Source organism: Grammomys surdaster, unplaced genomic scaffold (assembly GCF_004785775.1).
Source record: "Grammomys surdaster isolate TR1022 unplaced genomic scaffold, NIH_TR_1.0 134, whole genome shotgun sequence".
Taxonomy (NCBI): Eukaryota; Metazoa; Chordata; class Mammalia; order Rodentia; family Muridae; genus Grammomys; species Grammomys surdaster.
The window spans coordinates 2,418,269-2,443,526 of record NW_021604592.1 but is presented as its reverse complement, the minus strand read 5'-3'; the positions used below and the strand labels follow the sequence as shown (position 1 = coordinate 2,443,526).

The 25,258-nt window shown below is 40.5% G+C and overlaps 2 protein-coding genes across 3 annotated transcripts in view; one reads left to right on the top strand and one right to left on the bottom strand.

The window, feature by feature from the left end:
• The window catches only part of Fam3c (family with sequence similarity 3 member C), a 55,497-nt gene extending 51,914 nt beyond the window's left edge, over positions 1–3,583 (top strand). For both annotated transcript variants that reach the window (XM_028762649.1, XM_028762648.1), the window contains exons 9-10: positions 926–1,052; positions 1,602–3,583. In XM_028762649.1, coding sequence (XP_028618482.1) covers positions 926–1,052; positions 1,602–1,691 — 217 coding nt within the window. In that variant the 3' untranslated portion in view covers positions 1,692–3,583. The remainder of the gene's footprint in view (positions 1–925; positions 1,053–1,601) is intronic.
• Positions 3,584–9,548: 5,965 nt separating this feature from the next.
• Positions 9,549–21,034, bottom strand: Wnt16 (Wnt family member 16). Its single transcript, XM_028762647.1, has 4 exons — positions 20,659–21,034; positions 20,231–20,478; positions 18,115–18,401; positions 9,549–11,349 (listed from the first exon to the last, which is right to left on the bottom strand). Exons 1-4 carry the CDS (start codon positions 20,751–20,753, stop codon positions 10,885–10,887), a joined length of 1,095 nt encoding a protein of 364 aa, XP_028618480.1. The 5' UTR covers positions 20,754–21,034; the 3' UTR covers positions 9,549–10,884.
• Positions 21,035–25,258: the final 4,224 nt, after the last annotated feature.

Genomic DNA, 25,258 nt, shown 5'->3' with positions numbered 1-25,258 from the left:
ATTTCTCCCCCCCCCACCCCCATCCTGTGGATGTGATTCTTTGTATCATTTGTGAAAGCTGAGTGATCCATTGTGTTTCATATTTTATAAAGCTCTTCCTTAAATGCAGACTACCTCACTTGAAGTCAGTTTAAGACTTCCGGGTTTTGGTTTTTTTTCCCCATCAAGGCAGAGAGCTGAGGTCTGCTCCTGAGTGAGTCAACCCCTTCCTCTCCAGTCGTCCTGTTTTCACTTTGCCTTGGTGTTAGCAGGGCAGATATATTTAAATCATTCATAGAAGTTGGGTTTGGTGATGGTGGTGATTTTGTTTGTTTGCATACCATAGGACTTCATGTCAAATAACTAGGGTACCTGGCCCCTAGTTTTCTTTTTCTGGCTCTGCAGCTAGTGTTCATCTGCTTCCTTTCTGCTCTCTGACAGACAGGAGAGGGAATCACTCGCCATTTAACTGATCCACGTGGATGTTTCTAATGGTGTCTGTCATTGGAGAATTTCTCTAGAGGCTGACTTGGGTCACTGCCTTCTGGGCAAATGTTTGGCTCTCATGTGGGTCCTTACGGCCATTTTAATGGAGAGTCAATGAAACACTGGTTGCTTAAGACCTGGATATAACCTGGGTACGCATCCATTAGCAGGGCCACGCTCTCCTTCTGATGAATGTACTTAGGAATATCTAAGGGAAGACCAATCGCCAGGCAATGCAGATGTTTAACAGATGCTCTCTAATTAACTTCTTGACTTTGTCTTTCATCACTAAAAAACTCAAGTAGGAATGTTGTTGAAGAATTTTTTTTTTCTGAATCCATTTTTTAAAAATATTCTTTGATGTAATTTGAAATGTTTTCATCATCATATTCAGTAACTCTCTTGGTAAGTATTTAGAAAACACATTACCCCGTGTCTATTGCTTCGTCTTCTCTTGCAGACTCACGGATGAGGCACGGAGGCTCATTGCTGAACTGGGGAGCACTTCCATCACCAGCCTTGGTTTCCGAGATAACTGGGTCTTCTGTGGTGGGAAGGGCATTAAGACAAAGAGCCCCTTCGAACAGGTTAGTGTCCGGGGCGTTCATAACTAACGGATGAGGGTAGACTAGTGAGACTTTCTCATACAATAGTCTCATGCTAGCTGTTTGAAAATTAGACTAAGCCGATACTGAATGTGTCCAGATAGTTTTTTATAAGTTCTCAGTAAGTAATTAAAATAATGATGACTTCTTAAGAAGCTTCAAAATAGCTTAATGATTTCCTTCTTCCATACCAGTGCATTTTCACACTTGGGCCTTTTAAAGACCTCTAGTTATTAAGCATTCCAGTTCTACTTTGATACTAGAACCAGCTGAATCTGCAAACGTCTCAGAACTCAAATAGAGTATACAGTTTCTGACAAACAGTTCTTTAAAAGTAGTTTTTTTGATGGTTTACCACATACTACTCTGCCCTCAAGGGTTATCCGTTTAATATTTAGAGTCTTAAATGTTACATAACTTCATTGTTGACATGTGCGTCACTGAAATGAGGGCAGGTGGGTTGTGTTACTCTATGTTATCAGATCACAAACTTTTTTTTAAATACCATGCGTTGTTATTGTGTTCCCTTAGCACATAAAGAACAATAAGGACACGAATAAGTACGAGGGATGGCCCGAGGTGGTCGAGATGGAAGGATGCATCCCCCAGAAGCAAGACTGACGGGAACGTTAGACGAGGAGGACCACACTTTGACTCTGCAGAGGAGCTGTCAAGCAGCCGCTCTGTGTACATATTCAGTAGCATGTGACCGTCCAGGGTGTGCATGAGCAAGACTGTCTCTGTCGATTCCAGGATTATTTATTGCTAACAGAAATGGCTACCTTTGTAAATAGTCCTCATTGAGCCAATCACTGAACTATTTGTAAGCACATTTCCCCAAAAGTACAATGTGTAGACTACAATGGCAATAATGTACTTTAATTCTAAAAGCATATTCAATGGGTAACCAGGCAGGTTGTATAGGACATTGATATTTATCCTGGTGGCTGTGAAACCCTATCATGGAATAACATGGCTTTTAGGGAGGAGATTTTGTTCGTTTATGTGTCTCTGTATAAATATCTGCATGTGATGACAGATTCCTTTAAATTAAAGAGATCTTTAACTAGTTGTATGTGTACTGTCACCTTACAGTCTGACCTCTGTTGTATCTTTTCAGTCTTTAGTTTTTTTCCTTCCAAAGAAATCCAGAAATAAAATGTTTCACACAAAAATTTATATAAGATTTGTGAGGAGCACAACAGTTGTTTTTTTGGTTTTTTTTTTTAAATAACAGTGAAGATGAACATTAATGTAAAGTGTCATTCAGGGCTCATTTTCTCGATTTTGTGTTAGCAATGTGGATTCTGTGATTTTGTATAAGCTGTGTAGAGTAAGCCTAGGTGTGAGATTCCACAGAACGAGGGGACTGACCCCAGTCCCTTCCTCAGTCTAATCAGGTTATTCAAGATAACTGGGTCAGTACATTTAGAGTAATACAGGCATTTATCTCCTTTCTTGCCTTCCTTGACCACATGGTTTTAGAACAGGAATACTTTACCATCATAGCTTTTGATTTGTAAACCAAGAAATGAAATTCTGTTATTTATTTTTAACTTCATAATAGCAACTGTTGCCTAAACATGGAGCAGAATATTTGAAAAATCCTGATTAACTTTTTTTTAGGGCATTAGATACCTATTGTACGTGACATACATCAAATCCTCATGTATGGAATCGCTTCAAATGCGACATAAACAAATGAAATGTTCATGCTGCCCTTCGTGGGATGAGGCAACAAATAAAATCTGAACCTAAAATTTAGGTGGTTTGTATAAAAATCTAAAAGCAGTATTTGCTATTTTGTTAAAAGTTGGAAGCAATTCAGATACTTCTTGACTATTACCGACCTTGTGGTACTGTGTCTTTCCACAAATTGAATGTAGTTCATAAGGAGACACATCTTCTGTGTTTAAAGAAGTTTTGTAAACTTTTTAAGAGTTCTGGTGCTTCTGTACTAACTCACATCCACCATGTATGTTTTAGCCTGTCTTTACAGTTCTAGGGATTGGAAAATAAATGTTGCAAGGTGGTTGTGTTTTATTTTTTAATACTGAATATAAGTACTCTTGGTTTGACATTGTAAATTTTTTCTTTTTCTCTTTTTCTTTTTGTATTTGGCAAAGCACTACACCTATAGAACATCCCATGAAACCCTTCCAATTGTTTTTTGTACATTTTAACGTGTAAAGAGTTTTTGCCATTCAACACAGTAATATCATGTCGTCTGAATATATTTGAACATGTATAGAAGTTAAGTTGCTTGGTAACAGGCTATCCCTTTGAGAGATGGGTTTTCCATTTGTGTAAACTTGGGAGGGATAGGGCTGGTTCTGTAACTGCTCTGGTGCAGTGGGTTTTGCCTGGATTCTGTCTTGTGTTGGTTGTACCGGCTTAACTCTAGAAGCAATAATCGACTGTTTTACGTCCACATCAGCCTTAGAAGTGGAACAATGCTCATTTAATGTGGAGAATGAATTTTCTTTATTAAAATCAAAACTCTTTAACAGTGACGTGTAGTAGTCGCAGTGATGTGTGGGGTCTGCAGATGCACGTCTGCTTTGTTAAAACAGCTAAAGGAAGACGATGCAATTGGATGTCTGGGAAATAAGAGAGCCTTCCTAGTCTTTGCTTTCATTTGGTTAATGGTAAAGTCATTGTACCTTCTGTTTGTCAGCCCCCTTTCCCCATCCATTTTAAGTGAAAAGAGAAATGCACTGTGTTCAATGAGCAAAGCAGTTTATATTGGAAATACATTTGGTATCTTTTCAAGTCAATAGGGGGGAAATGTTGGTTGAGTGGGTAAAAGATTGGCCACTCAACCAATTCCTCCCACCTCTTCAAATACATATGAATGTGGCTCTGTAGAAGCCACAAATGGATTTTTCCATTTCTAAAGCATGTCTAAGGTTACTTTTCCTGTTCTTACCAGGATGGCTTTTCTACCATCAACTTGGTTTTTGATTGTCACAAACCAGTGATCAGTCAGCCCTCACCTCCGAAATCACATACTTCTCCTCCTATTACTCCTTCACTCTTTACTCTTAATGTCAATCAAATCAAGGGTTAGATAGGATGAAAAACAGGCAGCTACATTTATAACTCGCCAGTTCTAAGCCAAAAGGAACCAGTCAGTGAACTGGACAGGAACCTCATTAACCAATGAAATGCGGCAACACTTGAGGCTGTCCGTGATCTCTGTCTCATTCATTACTCAGAACGCCACAGGCCTTGTCACATGCAGAATTCAAGATTTAATGTCTTGTAATGGCCACCATTTGAGATCTGATAAAAAGGGCTTCACTTGCCTAGGATTGCCTAGGCAAAGGAGGGATCTTCGGTGGGAAATTTGAAACTTATTATTGATGTTATCGTTTACTGGGGGTGGGGATGGGGAGTTCTAAGCACGTTTCCTGTGATCTGTTAACTGCCATTCAAATGCATTTCAGCTTATCCAGGACACTGGTGCCACTGTTTAGATATGGCCTGATATGAACAAATTCAACCTAGGGACAAGTGAATTCTCTGCCAAGTCTTGCTTTTCTGCATTGTTACCTTCTGTAGAGATGTCCTTTCAAGCAGGGGAGACTTAATACTCACCCCTGGGACTCAGGTTTTAACTAAGAGTTCAGTGTGGGTTTCAATGTTTTGTCTTAAACTTAATTGTCAAGTTTTGCGTTTTTATTTGCTTATGCATGTTGACATTAATGTGGAAATATGAATACTTTTCAATTTGGGCTACAGACTACTGTTCTTTTGTTTGGTTCTGTTTATTGGGTACCTGGTTAGAGACCTGCATTCTTTGACAAGAGTGGAAATGGACAAGAATGTCTTGAGAGTTCAGTTCTGAGCATTGGAAAGATTTAGTCATGTTAGACACTGTTATCTGAACATGTCTAGTGCACAGACAAGCCAGTAGTCTCTAGTGCCTAGAAGTTGGGAAGTCCAAGAAGACAGAGTAGGAGGTTCAGGTGGTGAGTTTCCTTAGGCGTGAGGACTGAGATCTACAGAATGTGCTTTGCCCCCAGGGGTTTTCTGTTCTTTAGCAGGTAGCTGCATGTTACTAGATAAGTGGACGGGAGACTGTTCCTAGATTCCTACAGAAATTGGAAACTCCAGGTCAGAGTGAGGCTGAAAGCCAGCAGAACTGTCCATTGTATATTTTTTTCAAAATACTGTTAAAAATCTCTTTATGGAAACACTGTGGAGTAGAGTCCCTATGGTTCTAGATCCCAGAGCATGGTAGATACGGATAATACAATGACAGGTATTGCAGCAACTAGAAGTTTGAGATTATTTCTATATTTAGTTAATAGAGTTTATACTACAGTATCTCAAGAAATAATAGGTTGGCTATTTTAAGAGAGAAAAAAGTCTTCAAGTTGGCAAAAGGAAGAATTTTTTCAAAATAATGAAATGTATCTTTTGTGAAATTATCCTGTACTCATTAAATAGAAGATAGGTCAGAGACCATGCATCTACTCCATTGATTTCAGTTTTCCCATTTTGCTGTCTTTCTGTATGCTATTTTTATAGCAAAGAGCGTGAGAGGAGCAAATATCATTATCCAGGGCAGTTTAAGATATGGAGAGGGTAGCGCACAGGACTAGGGAAGGGTGGGGCTTATATACAGGGAAAAGGAGATTATTGATTTAATTTCTTTGTCCCCTTTGCTTGCCTGAGAGTTTAAGTTGTATTGAAATATGCAGCAAAATAAAAGACTCAATGGGGACACAGGTTTACTTTAGCTTATTTTTGAATACCCAGAACTAGGTAGATACAGACCTACAGCTGTTATGACCACAGCTGTTAGGCTGTTACTAAGATGTTTCTTGGCAGCTGTGGAGGTCAGTCAACCCCCAGGCTGGACCAGCCATTTAACTGGGTCTTTACCCTACTACATTTGCCTCCAGTTCTTACAGGTCAGATTAAGGCTTCCACAGACTTGCTCATTAAAAAGACACGTAAGAACCTTTAGTTTGTGTCGACTTCATCCACATTTGCTGTTCTCTTCCCTTTGTAACACTTAAGAACGTTTCTTTTCAAAGCTTTAACTGGTGCAAATCCCTCTCTGGTAGTTTTTCCTTGTATGTGAAGAGAAACCATTACAAATGATAAATGTTATCTAGCTTTGTGAAAAGAATACCCTGCGTAGCAATTGGCTGTAAAGGTGTATTTATTTTATTCTGACTTAAATATTTTTTTTGCTCAGATCATTTCTTCTTGGAAGACTGATAGATCTTGGGTGATCCAAGAGTGAGCCCTGTTGGGATATAAAATAGAGGCTAATTTCAATCACTTTGAGCTCCTTAACCAAGTTTATATAACCAAACAGTGAAACATCTGTAATTTACACTTACAGATCCCTCAGAGGATCTGTAAACCTAGTCCTGGGAATTTTGATACCATGAGCTGCACAGTAAGAGTGGTGTGACTGTGGCGGGCACAGATGTTGCAGCTGGTCCATCCTGTGTGAGCATGGTTGGGTACTTGATAGGAAGTTATTATATTTGCTTCCCTCATCTGAGAAATGGAGCCATAGTCATAATGCCTAATTTATGGGATTGTTATGAAGATTATTTACATATATTTATATATATCCATACACACAAATTTATGAATGAAATTTATTTTGCCAGCAATACTGCAAATACTATCAGGGTGTTTTCTAAAGTTATGTTTGCCTTCAAAGGAAACAGTTTCCCATCTCTCTGTGGTATACCACTGTGTCCTCCCCTTTCATTCTCTTCATGCAAGGCATGCCACTCTTGTTGCATAGTGAAGTTGAAATTAAAGCCAGGATCAGTACAACTTAGCTCTTCTTAGAAAGGTTTGTCTTGGGGTGTATTTGTGGTTCTTGGGGAAAGAGTTTGAACTTTTTTCTCAAATTAGCATTGAAGACCATGGTGCTCCAAGTAAGGGACTAACTAACTAGTGGCTTGTTTTCCAATCATTGAGGCCTTACAGGAGGTGATACAGAAACTACCAGCAACTCCTGAAGGGCCAGTACCTCTGCTTCCTCAGTTACCATCGCCATGGCTCTCCTTTAGTCAATGATAACTTGGTTGAATTTTAAGGGTCACAGTTAAATGTTCAGTACTGATCTTTTAACACCGGATCTGTTCTTGCCAGTGCTAACAATGCTTCTGAATACCTGTTTCAAAATGTGTATTGTGACTATCACATAGTTCTAAAGCTGCAAGGACATGCAAAGTCACAGCATGTAAATATATATAATGAAATGTCTTTGTTCTTGGTATAATGTGTGTTCCTTAAACTAGAGAGCAAACCAAATACCAGCCAAACTGGGGGATAGGGAATGCCGTGGTCATTATGTTCAACGAATGTATAGGTTCTGTAGTGTGCTGTTATCAGAGAAATACTTTCCATATTCCTAATCCAGAGGTTACAGATAATGCTATTGTTTGCTATACTTTCCCTTAGTAGTCCTGGCTAGATTTGAACTCACTCTCTAGACCAGACTGGCCTGGGACTCACAGGGATCTGCTCGTATCCACCTTCCCGGTTGCATTAAAGATGTGTGTCACCATACCTGGCTTAGTTTTCCTTAATTTCATTTTAAGATGATCCATTCTCTCTTATTAGTTCTAAATCAGGAAAACAAACAAAACCCCGAACCTTAAACCAACAATACATTACTGGCACGCCTCCTCTCTATGTAATACACAGATCTGGGTTTGATTTTTTTGGCAGTGAGTTCTGCGTGATGCCAGACACCACAATCACATCACTAGAACTAGGAGATGGAAAGCTCTGTTGGCCGTGGGCATTTAAATACCCTTTCCTGGCAAACTAATGCACTGATTTCCCTCTACACATAACCCCCTCCTCCCCAGTCTCAAACTGTCTAAATTGGTTGGACTTAAAACCTACCATCCAGCAAGGGCCTGGACTGCTATCAGACAAATATGAATACCTGTTGACCTCCCCCAGCCCCCATTTGTCGTCGTGATTGTCTCAAATATGAACACATTTACACCAATCAGTGCTGACATCAACAGAAGCTCTTTGCCAGACCTTTTGGGAAGGAAAACTTCCCTGTCTTGGAAATATTCAACTAGATAATGAACTCTGTTTTTCTTTAGAAGGCACGCTCTGCAAATGTGGTGGTCATGTGACAAAGAGACAAAAACGTTGGAGCTGCTAGAGGGTGGGGGCAGGGCAAGAATTTGAGGCACACGGCTACAGAGCCTGGCTTTCAAGACAATGCCAGAAATCAGATGAAAGTCATGGTGAGAGCCGAGCCGAAGGACTATGGCAGCCAGCCACTTACTGATAATGCTTCCTTCCGACACAGTTAAAAATTTCTGAGTCAACATGTTTTTCTTGGTGTTTATGTCAGTCTGGTCTGTGTTTATGCTATATGCTATTTGCAACATAAAAATAGATGGTGAAAAACTCAAGGATGACTGCAGGGGTGATGCCAAAGATAAGAAGGAAAAGACCCCAGATACAGCTTGGGAGTGAGCAATTCTGCCTTGGCATCCTAGAGAGCACAACCAAATAGGCTTTGGATTTTTGATGCAACGGCTGAAGAGTTAACTAGCAGCTAGTATGGAGCCAGAGGCTGACTGGTTCTCAGTCAGCTGACAGGGTAATGGGACGTTTTCTAATTAGTAGTTAATGTTCACTACGGTTTTCCTCTTTTAAAGTAAAAGGGTGATGATGTTCAATGTGGATAAAGTAGAGTTACTTTGTAAAAAGAGCATGAGAGTGCCCCACCCCCACATCACTCTAGACAGAGACTAACAAGAAATGGAAAGCAAGTCTTTCGAATTAGCTTTGTATTTGTTCACTTGCCATGTCCACAATTCTCACTTAGCAAATAGTAACTGTCAGACTTTAAGGGTCACGAGTAAATGTTCAAGTTGCGATTTATAACATCAGACTCTTCCAGAGGTTTGCTTTTCAAATTATTGCTTAATGTTGCTTTAAAAGATTAATAGGAAATCGGTCAAAGTATCTGATAAATATTGATCTTATTAATAAGAAAAAGGATATCCTTTTGTGTCCATCCAGAACTTAGAAAAACATTTTTCCATAAAATTCTAAAATATTTAACAAAGTATAAAAGCGTAAGCATTTAAAGTAAAATGCAATCTAAAAACAACCCTGTGACACTTCATTGGGTATTTTTGTCAAATATGAACATATATGTGTGGATTAAAGTAAGAAATGGGTTCGGGGTTTAGCTCAATGGTAGAGCACTTGCCTAGCAAGCACAAGACGGTGGGCTCCGATCTTAGATCCACGCCCCCCCCCAAATAATGGAAAGAAAAGAAAAAAAAAATAACGTGAAAAGAAAAGAAAGAAAAACATCACTCAGCATTCAAATGGCAACATTGTAAAAATATAATAAGTATCCAGGGTATCAAATTTGACATTATTCTGGCTTAGAGGTCTTTTTCCCAGCTGAGACCTTTACTGTGAAATTTAGTATAAAAAAGCAGAGAGAGCTAAGGTTGAAAAGAGAATTCGATTATTCTGGCTACTGAGATAACACGATCTTCAGTATTTTGTAACACACTTTAATTCATAGCACAGAAAACTGTCCTCTTCAAGACAGCCATGGTTATGCAGAGAAACCCTGTCTCAAAAACTTTTTTCCTTTTTAAAGAAAACTATTGTTTTGGCAAGAAATACACATCCAGGTGACTGCCCTTTTCCCAATGTTCAAAGAAGGAATTAGTAGTATGGAAAAAAATCAAGTTATTCTCATTTCTTGATGTAGTCTTATTATCCGGGTACTTTCAGACTTTAACGATAAATGTCTTTACATTTTAATATGTTACTTAAGTTAAATACTCTATTTACAAAATATAAAACATTTGAAGTAAAACACTATACAAAATACTGCCTTTACATAATTAAGGGTACTTTCTCTATTTACTTCCATTTTCTTCAACTCCTTTTAGAGAGTCTCCCAGTATATTACAATTGAGTGTTTAAGAGTAGAAACTGGTCTACACTAAAAAAAGATAAATCCAAAGGTTAAAAGTCACATAAACTTTATATGTCTTCTACTCCACAGACAAATCTTCTTGGTCAAAGACACTTAAAAATCCACATCATGTTTTACTTTTACGTTTTGATTATATTTATTACTTAACATATTTTTAAAAAAGACTTTAAAGGGATACTCCATCTCTTAATGGGGATCTTTTCAACAGCCCTGCTTCTGAAGTGTATGAAAGGGTAAAGGAAGCATCCGCCCCTTGGTTAATTTTCAGCATCTCTTGTCTACGCACAAACAATATCCTTAATTCTATTAAAATACTAAGGAAAAATGCAATTCACGTGTACTGCTCCTAGCTCCTATAAGAGATGCCTTTAAAAAATGATCGATGTGTACCCACCATGACTGATTTCTCTAAGTCCACAGTCTAAGATCTTATCCTGAGCCTGGATCAGTTCTCTGAGATAAGGGATTTTTCCCTAGTCTTTTTTCCTTTCCTTTTCCTTTTTCCTTTTCCTTTCCTTTTCTTTCTTTTCTCTTTTCTTCTTTCTCCGTATTGATTCGGAAACAAATCGCTGTTTCCTATATGTCAATGTATATTCCCCAAACTATCCAACGGCGACTGCCAACCTTTTCAACTTTAGAATCCCAAGCAATCCTCATGATCAACTTGTGATGTGAAGTCTGCCAGAAAAAAGAAATCGCAGACTGGCCCAGGGGTCTGGGAACACTCTTACAGGCAGTGACTTCCCCAGCCGTGCACAGTAGGGGGCGCACTCCAGATGGCAACACCTTTGGTTGCTACTGAGGTGTCTCATACTAGGCTGGATGGAGAGGTTACTTACAAGTGTGGACATCGGTCATGCTTTCACACCTCCTGCAGCGGACGTAGCAGCACCAGATAAACTTACACTCACACCTCTCCACGTGCCTGACTACGTGGGTGTTGTAGCCTCGGCCACAGCAGAGGAGGTTACAGCCATCTGCACCTCCTGATGTCCGGTTGCACTCTCTGCCCTGTGTCCCAGGAATACCAAGTTTTTTGTTCTCCACGCAGTAGTTGGGAGACTTATGGACGTACAGCAGGTCATCCTTGAGAATGGGTGTCTGCCTCTGATCTTTTTCTCTCCTGCGCATTTTCCTCTTGGTCTTGTCTGAGATCTGGATGCTGTTTTCGTATTTATCCTTTAAAAAATGCCCAATCTTTTCAAAAGAAGACATAGTTTTCCAGCAGGTTTTCACAGCACAGGAGCCGGAAACTCCGTGACAGCGGCAGTCCACAGACATTAACTTGGCGACAGCCTAAAACCAACAACGATTGTGTTCAAATGTCATTGGTGGGTGCAGTGTTTCATTCAATAGTAGAAACAGTTAAACTAGCCACTCAATTTTCTTACGCTTTCCTCCATAAAAATGATGGTTTGAACATAAACCATTTTGAAGGTTGTTTAGAGTTCAAATATTTTGTCATTTATTTCTGTCTAAATGTTTTTACTCTACACAGAAAACTTTCCCGCAAGACATTTAAAACAGTATGTGTGTGTGTGTGTGGGGGGGGAGGTGGGAGTATGGAGGGTCTAGCCTGAAGGTCTGAGTTGGATTCCTGGGAAACCACATGGTAGAAGGAGAGAACCAATTCCTGCAAGGTATCTTCCTGACATGTTATGTGCACCATGGCATACACATTAACCACCTATACTAAATAAATAAATAGCTATATGAAAACTATAAAATATATTAGTGTTAGGTCACCTAGTTTTGCCACTCACCAAAGATGGTCTGAAATCTCACTCATTCGGGGGTGGGGGGGAGTGGGGGAGGGGGGGGTGAGAATGGATTATACATGCCTGCCTGCATGTTTCCGATACCATTTAAAGTCTTGCTATTCAGAGTACGGTTCATGGGCCACCAACTCCAGCATCCCTTGTAAGGAATGTAGACAATCCTGGCCCTGAGCCAGATGTGCAGAATGAGAAGCTACATTTTAAACCAGAGCTTCGGGAGATTGTCACGCAAAGCACTAACGGGGCAGTTGCCTTCAGCGTTCACACTGGACACAAAAACAGCAAGAGAACTTTCCAAGTAATCAGTTTCTCAAACCCTTGAAATCTGATCGGTTGGAGTGAGCTTCGAACATAACATAGTTGGCACTTCGTTGTGATACCTGTTGAATCTATTGTGCCTTCCTAGGTTTGGTCACTCTAAAGTCAGTTACATGACAGGGTAAAGGGGGATTGAGAACATGCTAAGCCCTGGCAATGGACCACACAAGCAACCTTGCCTCAGTTAAAGGAGAAGAAACGAGAGTGACAAATTCTTCCACTTTTCTGGGGAATTAACTGAAAACATAGCTCCTATCCTTTATGGATAGACAGCATTATCTTAACATGGAGAATAAGAAGAGAAGAATTGCCTGAAATTATAATTCTAGTGAGAATGAGGCAGAAAGGCTTAGAACTTGAGGGTAGCCTGGGGAACATAGTGAGCCCCAGGCTAGCTTAGGTTGCAGAGTGGGACCTTGTCTGAAGCAAAGGAAAAGAGGCCCACTTTAATATGGTTTTAAATTTATTTGTAAGTGTGGAGCTTGGTTTATACAGCCTGAGGCACTAAATGAAGTCACAAACATTTGTAATAGCCCATTGTTTGAGGTATGTTGAGGTCTAAATGCTCCCATCTTTGATGAAGTTGGTATAAGAGTTAAGATGATTTTTTTTTCAATGAGCCTAAACTAACAATCAAGAGGGTTCTAAAGTTTTAGGACTCTAACTTCTTAATAGCAACATTGTTTCCTGAAGTCCCCAGAGGATGGCAGAGCAGATTAATAAATCGTCAGGACTAGTTGTAGAGTTCACATTCTGTCAACATGCTGGGCAAAATGAAAAATGAATCCACCCAAATTCCACGACTTAAAAATTAAGTATATAATTTCACAAAAGCAGTTTAAATTCTACTTACAGCTCTTATCAAAACGACAAAATGACCAAGGCTCTATTACTTTTGAGATGTCCACAGAAGGGCATTTTTCTAACATTCTAACAGTCTAACCACAAAGAATATTTCAAACAAGTAATATTGTACTGCAGACTTAAACGAGAACATATGATATTGATTTGTACAATGTTTAATACTTCTCGGTAGCATTTAAAACAATCAATAGACTAGTATTCAAACCCTGTCCTTTCTAGAGCATATGATATAATCATTTTTATTCCTAAAGCTTCAAAACTAATAAATGCATCTATTTCTTAATACACAGAGCAGAACCACCCTATAGTGATAAAAGAACAACTTATTGCATAAAGTATGACACACAGATAATCTGATTTATTGCATTTGATATTCACAAAATACTTGCTTCTTTAAGAGATCTGTATACAGATGTTTAAAAAATTAATGCAATCAGCGACCTTTGTTCGTATTTTAAGTGGTAATGGATATGGAAAAAAAAGGGGCTCAGTCAGTATAGGTAATAAAATAAATTGTGCGAGAAGCCCAGACCTGAGAGTAAGTGTATGTTTAAACCAGATCAGCGTTCCTGATAGTCATCGCTTGGTGATTTAAAGCTGCCTTCCCTTCAGATCATGACTGAGAGCCCAACTTCCTTTTATTCACTACTTTAGACATGGGCGTTGTTGGTTTGCAAAGCACCAAAGACGAAGTCGAAGGCACATCAATGACTTTTGAATCATTCACTTACACAAAGCAGTTTTAAAACATCCGCAGTGGCTAACCTGACTGAGAAGAGGTAACCCACACCACCTCCTGGTCCCAGGGTCGCGGCGGCGGCGGTGGGGGGGGGGGGGGCGGGGGTGGAGAGGTCAATGCTTCCCAAAGACCAGAAGCTGATGGGCTCTCCTCCAGCTCAGTCATAACTCTGTCCCAGACAGCATGAGTTCACTGGACTGCTTCATCGTTTGCAAGAATAAGAAAAGAGATTTGCAAATTCGATTTTGTCACCTACTAAGCTTATATTAGGATTTTGAGGGATTTTCCTAGTCTAGAAAACAACTCTTTAAACCCAGAAGTTCCTAATTTTCCACTATTATGATTTTAAATTTTTAATTCTATGTCTTTTGATCAAAATTGGCCCTAATGTAAGTAGAAAAAATAGTATTCTTATATTTTTGGTTGTGAGTCTAGCCTTTAACGGCTGAGCCATCTCCCCAGCCCAGAATAGTATTCTTATCACAGATGTGACACATATTTTTTCTCTCCAAGAATTTACATATATAAATGAACTTCGAGGAGGAGACTTCCACGAACTTCACATACAATTTGAATGTCCCCAAAATACTCCAGAGATGGAACTCAGAATTGAAGTTGAGCAGATATCAACTGGTTGGAGAATTTTATGAAAGGAGGAATTTCAGGCTACACACACACACGGTTTAACTTTGCTGACATTAGTGTTTCTTGGAACAGATTTTCAAAAATCGAGGACTTGATCTGGTTTTATAGCAAGAAATTCTTTTCGTTTAATATGTAGTTAATGAGCAAGTACTTAGTTGTGATTCCAATTTTATAGAAAAATAAACAATGTGGTTAAGACACTTGTCTTACGTAAATTAGTGATATATGATATAAGGTTTTTATAACTCAGCAAGATAATCTTAGAAAAGCAGAAGAATGAAAGTGGAAAATATAAGTATAAGATCTTGCCGAAACTCTCCAAAACGTGCGCCCTGTGACTTTACTGCCTCGTTTCTTAATTAATGTTAAACAGCTAATGTGAGCTGCAGTGTTTGTCTGATATTTTCTGGTAACTGGAAAAGAGAATAGCAACCGAATGGATTGTGTGTGGTTATGGGAAAATTCCTTTCTCTCCTCTAGTTGAGTTGTTAAGGTTTGTAACAATGTTAACAAAGGAAGGTTTTGTTACCTATTGCAAACAGATGTGCCTAGTTTAGTGGGCTTAGTGTAAACAATGGGGGAGCAGTTAGGAAGGTGGCATTTAATCTGCAGGGGTTCCTCTCCGAAGCTTTGGGTGGGTAAGTTTATAATGCAGTGAAATAGGAAAGATGTATAGCTGGAACTCAGTGCAAAAAACCAGACCCCACCTAAGAGATGGTTTAAGGATTCATTGCCTCCCAATTTTAAATCAAAGGTAATGCTGTGATTGGAGAGTGTTTTCTACATACTGCTTTGTCCAGATTTTACTAGGAATGACTAGAAACTGGTGTGGAACATTCTGTAGCCAACAATTCATTCTGTCAGCCATCAGACGACCTGTTTGATTTAAGAACTCTGAGAGTTAGGGTTGGGTGGATGCGTGCGCAATACCCTTCTTCCTCTGACCCACGTCATCCTTTTCTATCCCCAAATACATTTGGACCTGCTGAAAAGCAAGACACGGTGGTGTTGTTCAACTACTTATAAATATTCTCAAAACAGGTCAATGAAAATTTGGGGTCTGCCCTTCCCACTTCGTTGAGTTACTCATAATAAAACAAATTACGGGGTAGGAAAACTTAAAAGTTTATGAGGTAGACATGGTAAGAATGGAAATATTTTCAGCACACCAAAAGAAATACCCATAAATATTCCAAGTCATATTATTCCCAGAAGTTCTGCCCCTGGAAGACATCACATCATTCTCGCAGCCAATCACCGCCCGGCAACATTATTCTTGGAGTCATAACTTTAGGAATGGTGTCAGAAACCAATTGGGAATCAGAGTATTTAAGGTCAGCGGTTAGAAAATCATCTATCCTGCTCAAAGTGCAACTAAGCGCCAGTACCCACATTTCTCTGAACGCTTTCCTACATTTTGAGTTTGGGATTTTGAGACTAGAAAAAAAAAAAAACCAACTCAATTGAATGCAGACCTTAAATTTTACTCAGACAAATATTCCTGACAGATCAAAATCATAATGGCCAATATTAAAAACTGAGTCAGTTTCTCGTCTATGTTAGAGAAATCTGGTTTTTTGTTTATCTAGACTTTTTTTTTTAAAAAAATGCTACCAGTGGAAAGAAAAATACAAAAATATTTTGAATTATAATACCTCCGGAAAAAGAAGACCAATAAAAACATCGATGTATTACTCTCAAAATAACCAGGTAAATGTTTTGTAGCATTTTAGAATTCCATCTAGAACAATGTGAGGGGAAAAAATTCAGTAAAGGAAACTGAAATTTGCACAAAACATGTCCCTCTGAATGTGCTGAATTGTTATTTGCCAATACAGAAAAATAGCAAAAATCTATGTAACATAGAGACATTGAGTTTTTTCTCATCAATAGTACATTGCATTAAAATTGATGCTGAACAAAATTAAAACATAAACAACAGTTTAAGACCAATATTAACAATGATAGATTCAAACATTGCTACTTAATTTGCAGTTGCCAACCTATGAGATGAAACAAAACTGAATGTTATTACTAAAATTAATTTGATTTAATACAAATGTTTTAGGATCTTTCATAAGCTTTTGAGGGTTTTTTTGTTTTGTTTTGGTGAAATGTTTAAATCACTATCAAAGTGTTTAAACAACAACTAATAATAAATACTTATGCAACTATTTTCTCAACCTTTGAAAATAGCGATTTGATATGTCCTGGTGATTTCCTTGAGCATAATGCTAGGGCTTAAAGGAACATAGGTTAATTGCAATTAACTTCTTTCATATTAACATGTTAGAAATAACAAATATTTCTTTATTTAAAGTCAATCAGCATCTCATTCTTACTTTCACAAGGAAAAACCTTAAGGGCTGCCGTGCTGAACAAGAGTAACTGTTAGCAGCAGAAAGTACATTTCTGAAGATCCTAAATAAAACTGCGACAGACTTTCATAGCCTATTCACTGAGTCTTCCTTCTTCCCATTTTGCCTTTTTGAATTGCATATTCAAATGAAACAGAATCGCAAATGTAAACTTCAGGAGTTGTGGTAATATTTTACTGAGTCTTCTAGCTTTTAGTATTTTCAATGAAGGCAGTTGAAGAAAGACAACTGGCTGGAGCTTCCAAGCATTGTGAATGAGCCCCATTACTCACTTGCCAAAAATGGAAAAAACCAAATGCAACATATACTTTAACTATTCCTAAGAGATGCTGCAACTTGTCTGAATTTACTCCAGGAGGATGTGGCAGACGGTGGTAACTACATGGGGACCTTGACAAATAATTGGAAATTCAAAATAATATACAATATATGCCGATATGTCTGTCTTGAAAAGTTTATTATGACACAGAAAATATGTATTCATAAAAATGCTGCAGTCTTTTAAGAAAGTTCTGGTTGCCAAACTTGAACAGTGTTGTAGAATCCAAACTTTATTGTAAGTAAAGTCAGTAGTGTAAATATATAAAAGCTAAGTAAGCTACATACATATTTCTTTTTATGAAAACTATTTTTTAAACCAGAATTTATAAAGGAGTTCACTAGGTGCTGGGTTCTTAAATTCAACTCCTCTCAACCTATCTTTAATATTGCTATGTTTTTAAGCTGTCTTCCTTTACCTTTAATATAGCCATAACTTTATATTTATATTCTTTTATGAGTTTTAATGGAATCTATTTTATACAATTAACAATTTTCCATAAAAAACTTTTGCTTTACAAAAAACAATAGTGCTTGTAGATTCCCTAAGAACACCTATTGAAGAAAAATAATATAAACCTGACAACATATTAACATATTTAAGAATCGTCTACTAAACGGTAGCTTTAAAATGATACAATTCAAATGAGGGGGTGACACATGATTTGGCCCAATAAATGATAGATACTATAAATCCCATTCTGGAAATGCAAGAAAGCAGGTTATCAGATAACCAATAAAACAACAGGAACTTGTATATCTTTTATTTAATAATGTTTCACTATACAATGTTCACCAACACCAATATACTCTGCTGCAGAATTCAACTCATGTCAGTGGTATTTGTCTAAATTAAACCAACATAGTCAATGCACACTCATAATAGGATACGTGTCTATTTTTTTCCTTACACTATCAATGTTTGACTTTTAAATCATTGGCATGGATTCACCGGGAAGCATTAACCCTAGTATTATTTACCCAATCACACTAAATTTTTATTCGATTTTCTAATACATACCTGCCGTCCTGCTTCGTTGTTGTGTAGGTTCATGGCTAGCAGGACTTTGCTTTCTTTTCCTGTGGTGTTTCTGATGGGGAGATCTAGAAACTTTCTGCTGAACCACATGCCGTACTGGACATCATCAGAGCATCCTCCCCAATGCCAGCCTTCACTTGCTGAGCCACCATTCTGCAAGGTGGTGTCACAGGAACATTCGGTCATGTTTCCTGCACTGCACGACCTGGTTACAGAGTGCACCAGGCCTGCAGCCATGATGGCATAAATGAATGCTGTCTCCTTGGTGCCTAGGAAGAAAACATTGATAAATTACAGAGCCGTCACTTTCTGTTGACGTTCAGTCCTAACCTAAGCCTCTTACTTGTTGTCTTATGAGGCAATCAATTTTTCAAGCATTCACACTGAATGCTATAATGTGTGACTATTTGGAAAGGAAATCTACCATTCTAGACTTTTAGAAAAAATAGCACTACTGTTCTGGATTCCACATCGGGATGACACATGCCATATTGTCACCCACTCTTCTCATATGTTACCATTCATCCTTTTAAAAAAATAATTGTAACCCTTACTAGTACCTACCTTAGTGTTTCATAGCTAGAAGTAGCTTATTGGTACATGTTGAATTTAAATCCTTTGGAAGGACATTGTAAATGGCAATTAAAAAGGAAACATTCCTTATCTATTTTTTAAGTGTGCTGCATTCACAAAATACAAACGGAAAATTTTGGTGCTATTTTTCTTTAAATAGATACTACGCAAACTAAAATTAGCAAAAAAAAAAAATCAAGACAACTGGTAGATACTTATTCGTTTTCTTTCACACCAAAAATGAGGTTTTAAAGTGGGAGAATATGCCAATAACCATCACTGGTATTGAGTTGTTAACATTTTACGCAGTACAGCTGGCTTTATAGTCATATAACTAATGAAAGGAAGATAATTGAAAACTTGCAAAAAATGCATTGTTGTGGAAAAGTATACTATTTTCAAACAGTTGCACTTTGTACTCCAGCAGTTGAGTTGGAGTTAAAATCTTTGAAATCAAAGTTCCATTAAGACATTCATAAAACAGACGAGGAAGGACTCAGCAGGCAACTTTTTTTTTCTCTTTCCAGATGTTTAGATTGGAATAGAAACAGCTTCACGCCCGTTGTCCAATAAACCTTTCGGCAACGAAAGCTTCTGCATCTCATCAGCTGTTTAGGACACATCCTTTCTCTCTTTCTTACTTTTCTTTCTTTCTCTTCCAGGTTCTTACCCCCCCCCCCCCACTCCCAGGCCAGGGATCTTCTGCATCACTTGCCAGGCAAAACTCAGAGCTGAGACACTCCGCTCTGTGGAGGCGCGTGCAGAAACTGAGTGGGGAAGGGTCAAAGTGCAGTACGAACGGAAACGAACTTTTAAAACCACAGCGCATCTTTCAAAGCCTGGGGCCTAAAACTCTCTAACTTTGCTAATATCACAGGAAGCATCTTAGTCACCAAGCCTGTTGGAAGAATTTTCTCCCCCTTTACTGCGCTTTCCCGTACCGCGGAAAGCGCACCTGGTTGAGGAGAGACGGAAGAAACAGAAAACTGAGGGGCGCAGAAGAAGTCGCGCTCAGGTGACAGTCCCTTTAAAAAATCACCATTGTGCACTAAACCTGGTGTTCCCAGGAGTCAATAAAACGTGCGGCTGTGCTTCAATTAGCCACTTGTCCGCAGCTCTGGGCGCCACAGAACTGCTTAAATCAAAGCAGATGCGGCAGCAGCATTCCCGGCTGTAGACCTCATGTTTGTCCAGCTGGTCACCCACGGAGCGGGGTGCCATGGGGTCCTAGGGGTCGACGGGATAGGAACTCATAGTTTTTCTGCAACTTTGGCAGAGGCCACTGGAAGGAAGGAGAACTGCAGCCCTTCTAAGATTCCTTCTGTAGATTTGGAGCGTCCCTTCTTGGGCAGCACCTGCGCACTGGGGTCTGGTCCTTATAGCCCCAGTTTCCCCTCACCAAACGTTCTATATGAAGACCTCGCCAGCACCGGATGGTGCAGGTACTATTCACTCTATCGAAGGTACAGGCAGAAAAGCAGTCGCCTTGTATGTCCCACCATCCCCAAGGGGCCCAGTGACTCACCGCTACTCAGCTCATAGCCAAAGAGGGGGGCTGTGGCGAGCTGGGTGGAGGTGACAGTGGCGACCATACAGTTCCACCTCTCATGTCGGAATTGGCTTCTGCACTCCTGAATGCCCAGCCTGGCGCCCTCGCGGATGCTAGGCAGCAGGTAGGGTTTCCTCTTGCACAGCTCCTTCTGGCGGCTGTTCAGCGGCAAGCCGGCGCAGCCCAGCTTCTCCGGTACCCCGAAGGAGGCGATGCCCAACCACCTGTAAGACGCGGTGCCCCTGAGTTAAGCAGCTCCCTTGCCCTTCCCTACCCCCAAAAGTATTAGGCCTCCGTTCCTAGGGTCCCCACCCCTTCTCCCCCAGACTCAAGTCGAAAGTCCCCTGATACAGGTCATCCCTTTGACCACCTACCCTATATGCCTCCGCAGAGCCCATACTCACATCCAGTTGCCCTGGGTTCCGCAGGGGAGCAGCGACAGCACAGCTGCCCACAGCGCACACAAGCTGGGCAGGGCCAGGAGCGCTGCTCTGTCCATGGCCCGTGCATGGAGGCCCCCAGCCTCAGCCACTCCTCTTCTGTCTCCTTTCTCCAGAGGCCCGCAGGGCCCGGGGTCAGTTTTCTAGCACCCAGTTGTTCCTTGCTCTCTTTCCCCTGGAAGGTAACATTAAAAAGGGAAGCAAGGACAGAGACTATCAGCAGTCCCCTAGGCAAGATGAGGTGGAGAAAGTAGCCTGAGGCCCTCTCGCACAGAGGTGAGTACGAGCTGCAGATGCCGGAGCGTCCCTCGCATTCCAAGGTGAGAAACTTCTGCTGCTGTCTTTGTGTCTCCATCGCCCCAGGCTTCTCCCCGCATCTCCTCCCCCGACCGCGCCTGGAGTCTGATTGGCCCAGCAGCAATCCTGTACCTCACCATCTGGAAACTTCAGTGTCTCATTGGCTAACAGTGGGCTCTGCGGGGGGCGCTCCTGGGCTGAGCCTTCGAAACTGTTTAACTAGACCTGGGAGTGTCACGACCTTTCCTCCTGTCACAATGTCCTTAGAGGAGGTCACTGCGAGACTGAGTCAAGCCAAAGAGCAAGGAACTGATGGGCTCTTCTTAGCATCCTTGAGTGAAAATCTAGCCACATCTAGATTTACCTTCTGAGTAAAAAGGGTAAAGGCGTGTGTGTGTGTGTGTGTGTGTGTGTGTGCACTCGGCTTTTCTTTCTTGTATTTCTCTCTGGTGAATTATCTTTATAAGGTCAGAATTGATACCATAAAAAGCTGACCTTTCCACCCTTGGCAGCGGAGAGGATAGGTGAGGACTCTTTTCCTGTCATTTGGATATACACTTATTTTCAGCGTTGCATCAAATTTCCCCGTATTTTAATTTGAGTTCCGTGATGACTTTTCTCATTTATCTTATTTCTGTAGCTTTTGAGAGCACAGGCTATTCTAAGGGTGGTGGTGGTGGTGGTGGGGGGAATCCTGTAGACAAATGGGACTAGAGCATCCAAACAGCTGAGGGTTGTCCCTACCCTCTTCGACCCACACTGACACTCCCAGGGATACGACTGGAAACAACGGCAACAATGACAAAAACAGAAATACTGCACCCACACCAACTCCATGCCCAGACCTATGGAAGTCTGTAGAAATAAAACCCCTTTCCACAAGTATAAAACCCAGCCAAGCAGACAAATCTAAGGCCAGATAAATTTTGATCATCCGTAATGGAGATTATAGGTAAATGGAACTGGCAGCTTAGCTTTCACCAAACGTACTTTAGAAGCAGGAAGTGTTCTGAGAAGTACTAGTCAGCGTTTTGTCTCCAAGAATCCTTTGAAGGTGCCCGGAATACGCTTTGTTGTGGAATCAAAGAGCCCCGCCTCCTCTACTTACAGGCACGGTGTTTCTATCACCTGCTCCCAGGAGGACGTCTGGAATGTTAGTAAACTCTCCAGGTGGTATCATCTCAGCGGGTGCCCCCCAACTTTTTAGCCTCATCCCTGAAAGGCTTTGACAGCATTTGCTCAACTTCTAATCCCAGCATCACTTAAGGCCAATCAAAGCTCACCAAACTCCCATCTTGTCCCATTCACTCCTTTATCCAGCAAACATTGCATGCACGCTACGCACCAGGTCCTAAAACCACACTGTAATTTTTAGAAAGTTAAGTTGATGATAGGGTGTGGTTACTGATCCAGAAATATTTTGGCTAATAGCTAGTAGCCTCTCTGAAAGTTGAAGCCTTTATCCAAGCCCACTTTATCCTCTAAGCCTTCTCCAGGAAGGGACCACACGGTACATCCATAGCTGTCCCACTGCCATTGGTCCCAGAGCAGCATATCTTCTTTCGAAGCACAACTCGCCGAGGGGATTAATGCGATGAGGAACATCCCGAACAGATGCCTAAGTGGCCTAAAAGCTGAAAATAGAGACATTTCTTCCTTGTAAGGGAAACTGGAGAGGGTGCAATCTTGGGCTTGGGAGGAGGGTGTGGAGAACATCAATCCCTTAAGCTGATTTTTAAAGGCCAACTGAGTTTGATTTTTTTTTTTTATTCAGAAATATACGTTGAGGCTGTTTTGGGTTAAAATGTGAAACTGGCACTGAATCACATAGTTGTAGAGCTCATAATTGACAAGATAGACGAGTAAACCAACAATTACAATATGATACAGTGAGTGTGGGAAGTACAGTGTGCTGTGAACATACAGAGAGGACCATCCAGAGTTAGGGGTCAGCGGGACGAGTCTGCTGAATGCTGCCTCCATTTTTCTTCTAGGGATCCAGCGCTGTGCAGGCATTCTGTTAAAGCCTAGGGAGAGACACCAGAGTATGCCGTTCTGGGAGTCAGCCTGCGAGCTCAACACTTTCAGGTTCAAGACACAAGTCTACAGAGTCTCTTTCATGTGGTCTAGGGCCTTGGGGAGGGGTGCGATTCTGTGTGTACTTTTATAACAAAGTAGACACGTCCATTAATTCACTCAGCTGGAGGGGTGCGCTTGACATTCAGTGAGAAGACAGATGAATGCCAGGCGTTGTGAACTTTGACAGGTAGAGGCTGCTACATGCCTGCAGACTCTCCTTTATTCTGTCTTCTTCCTCTTCCTCTTCCTCTTCCTCTTCCTCCTCCTCCTCCTCCTCCTCCTCCTCCTCCTCCTCCGCCTCCTCGTCTTCTTCTTCTCATTTTTATTACTGTCCTCCAGTCATGCCTGCATATAGACCGTTGACTGTCAAAGGAGGATGATAATCAACAGGGATCGGTTCTCTCTTTCCACCTTTGTGGGGATTAAACTCAAGTCGTGAGGTTTGACAGCAAGTGCCTTCAATCACTGAGCCAGTTCAGAGGTGTCATATCTGTCCCTCCCTCCCTCCCTCCCTCCCTCCCTCCCTTCCTTCCTTCCTTCCTTCCTTCCTTTCATTCTTCATCTTTCAACAATTACAAAATTCTACTCTCCATACATAATTCATACTGATTTGGTACATAAGGCAATACATTTGGGGAGATAAGGACGTTTGCTAGAGACCTCTCTGCTAGTAGCAAAGAGACAATGGCCAAGTTTGTTTTTTGTTTTTAAGGCCGCCCATCCCCTCTATTACACACGCTGCTGTATCTTCTCATTCAAAGCAACCATTTGCTTTTCCTCTGACAAAAATCTCAGATTGTTCACAATTAGGGCCTTCATTTTTTTATTGTGTCCCCGGGTTCTTATAAAGCACGCGTGGCTATTGTTTGTTTGCAGGAATAAACCAAACCTGTGATTGGGAAGGTCTCTCAAAGATCTCTCTGAGAAGCTGGTGTCTCTGAGGCCGGTGGCAGTTTTCACTTCCCTGTCTTTGCTGAATTGGCATGAGTGGGGCTCTGGAAAGAACAGTAGAAAGAACACTCTCCTGGGACACTGTCCTGGGCTGGCCAGTTGGCAGAGGTGATAATCTGTGCCACACACCTGAACTCTGAGTCTGAGTTATCTCGTTTGTTAGATGATCAGAAGCTATGTATCTGTCAGATGTGAATCTGTTGCTGGAGCTCTCCTATCAAGAGAAGGAAAGCTGCCAGCTTGACAGGCATGTCTCCCTATCACATGGTGAGCATGAGCACCTTACATCTTCACAGCACGCTTCCTTCTGAATGCCAGTGAGATGCATTATTTAGATTTAGAAGTTTTTTTTTCAAACTGTCAGATTGTAATTCACCACATTATAAATGAAATTTTTATTGTCAGAGTTAAATATGTTATAGGTACTTTATCCTGGAGGATGAAATCAAGAACTCACTTGCGATCTAATTTAGTTCTGTTGAAATAAGTGAGCTCGTGTCTACTCTTGCTAATAAACGTTAATGTTTTCTATTAAGATGAGAGGAATAACAGAAAAGTTAGGTTAAATCCAGCCATACATATACCTACAGATGTCAAAGACTTTGTTTCTTTGGCCAAATGTTATTTAATATCTGTAATTCGGAGTGGGAGCCAATGATACTGAGTATGCTATGACTCTCACGGATGCAGGTGCCACCTCTGTAAGTGGGCGTTGGCTGAAGAAGGGCTTCCTGAGGTTCAAACTGGGGCTCTTATAAATGCTAGGCAAGTGCTTTGTCATGGAACCAGCACCCCAAATATTTTAAGATCCACGCCATTGCTCGCTCCAGAAGTGAAATCTAATATATTTGTTTGCCTGTTTTTTTTTTTTTATGTTTTGTTTTTTAAGGGAGGATTTCTTTGTGTAGCCACAGCAGTCCTAGAACTCACTTTGTAGGCCAGCGTGACCTCAAACTCAGAGATTTGCCTGCCTCTGCCTCCTGAGTGCTGGAATGCAAAGCATGAATGAGCCACCATGCCCTTTAAGATGTGAGAACCAAGATTAATGCCACCTAATACCCTGAGCTTACTATCCCAAATTTGATCAATCTATTCATATGACTTCAAATTTCCACAGGCGACTGAACTATCTGTAATGTTGTGATTCCATAAGAACATGGCCTGAACTTATTTCCTTAGCAAAGAGGGGGTGTTTTAAGCTGTCCCTCTGAGAAGGAAGTTTAAGAGAGAAGACAAA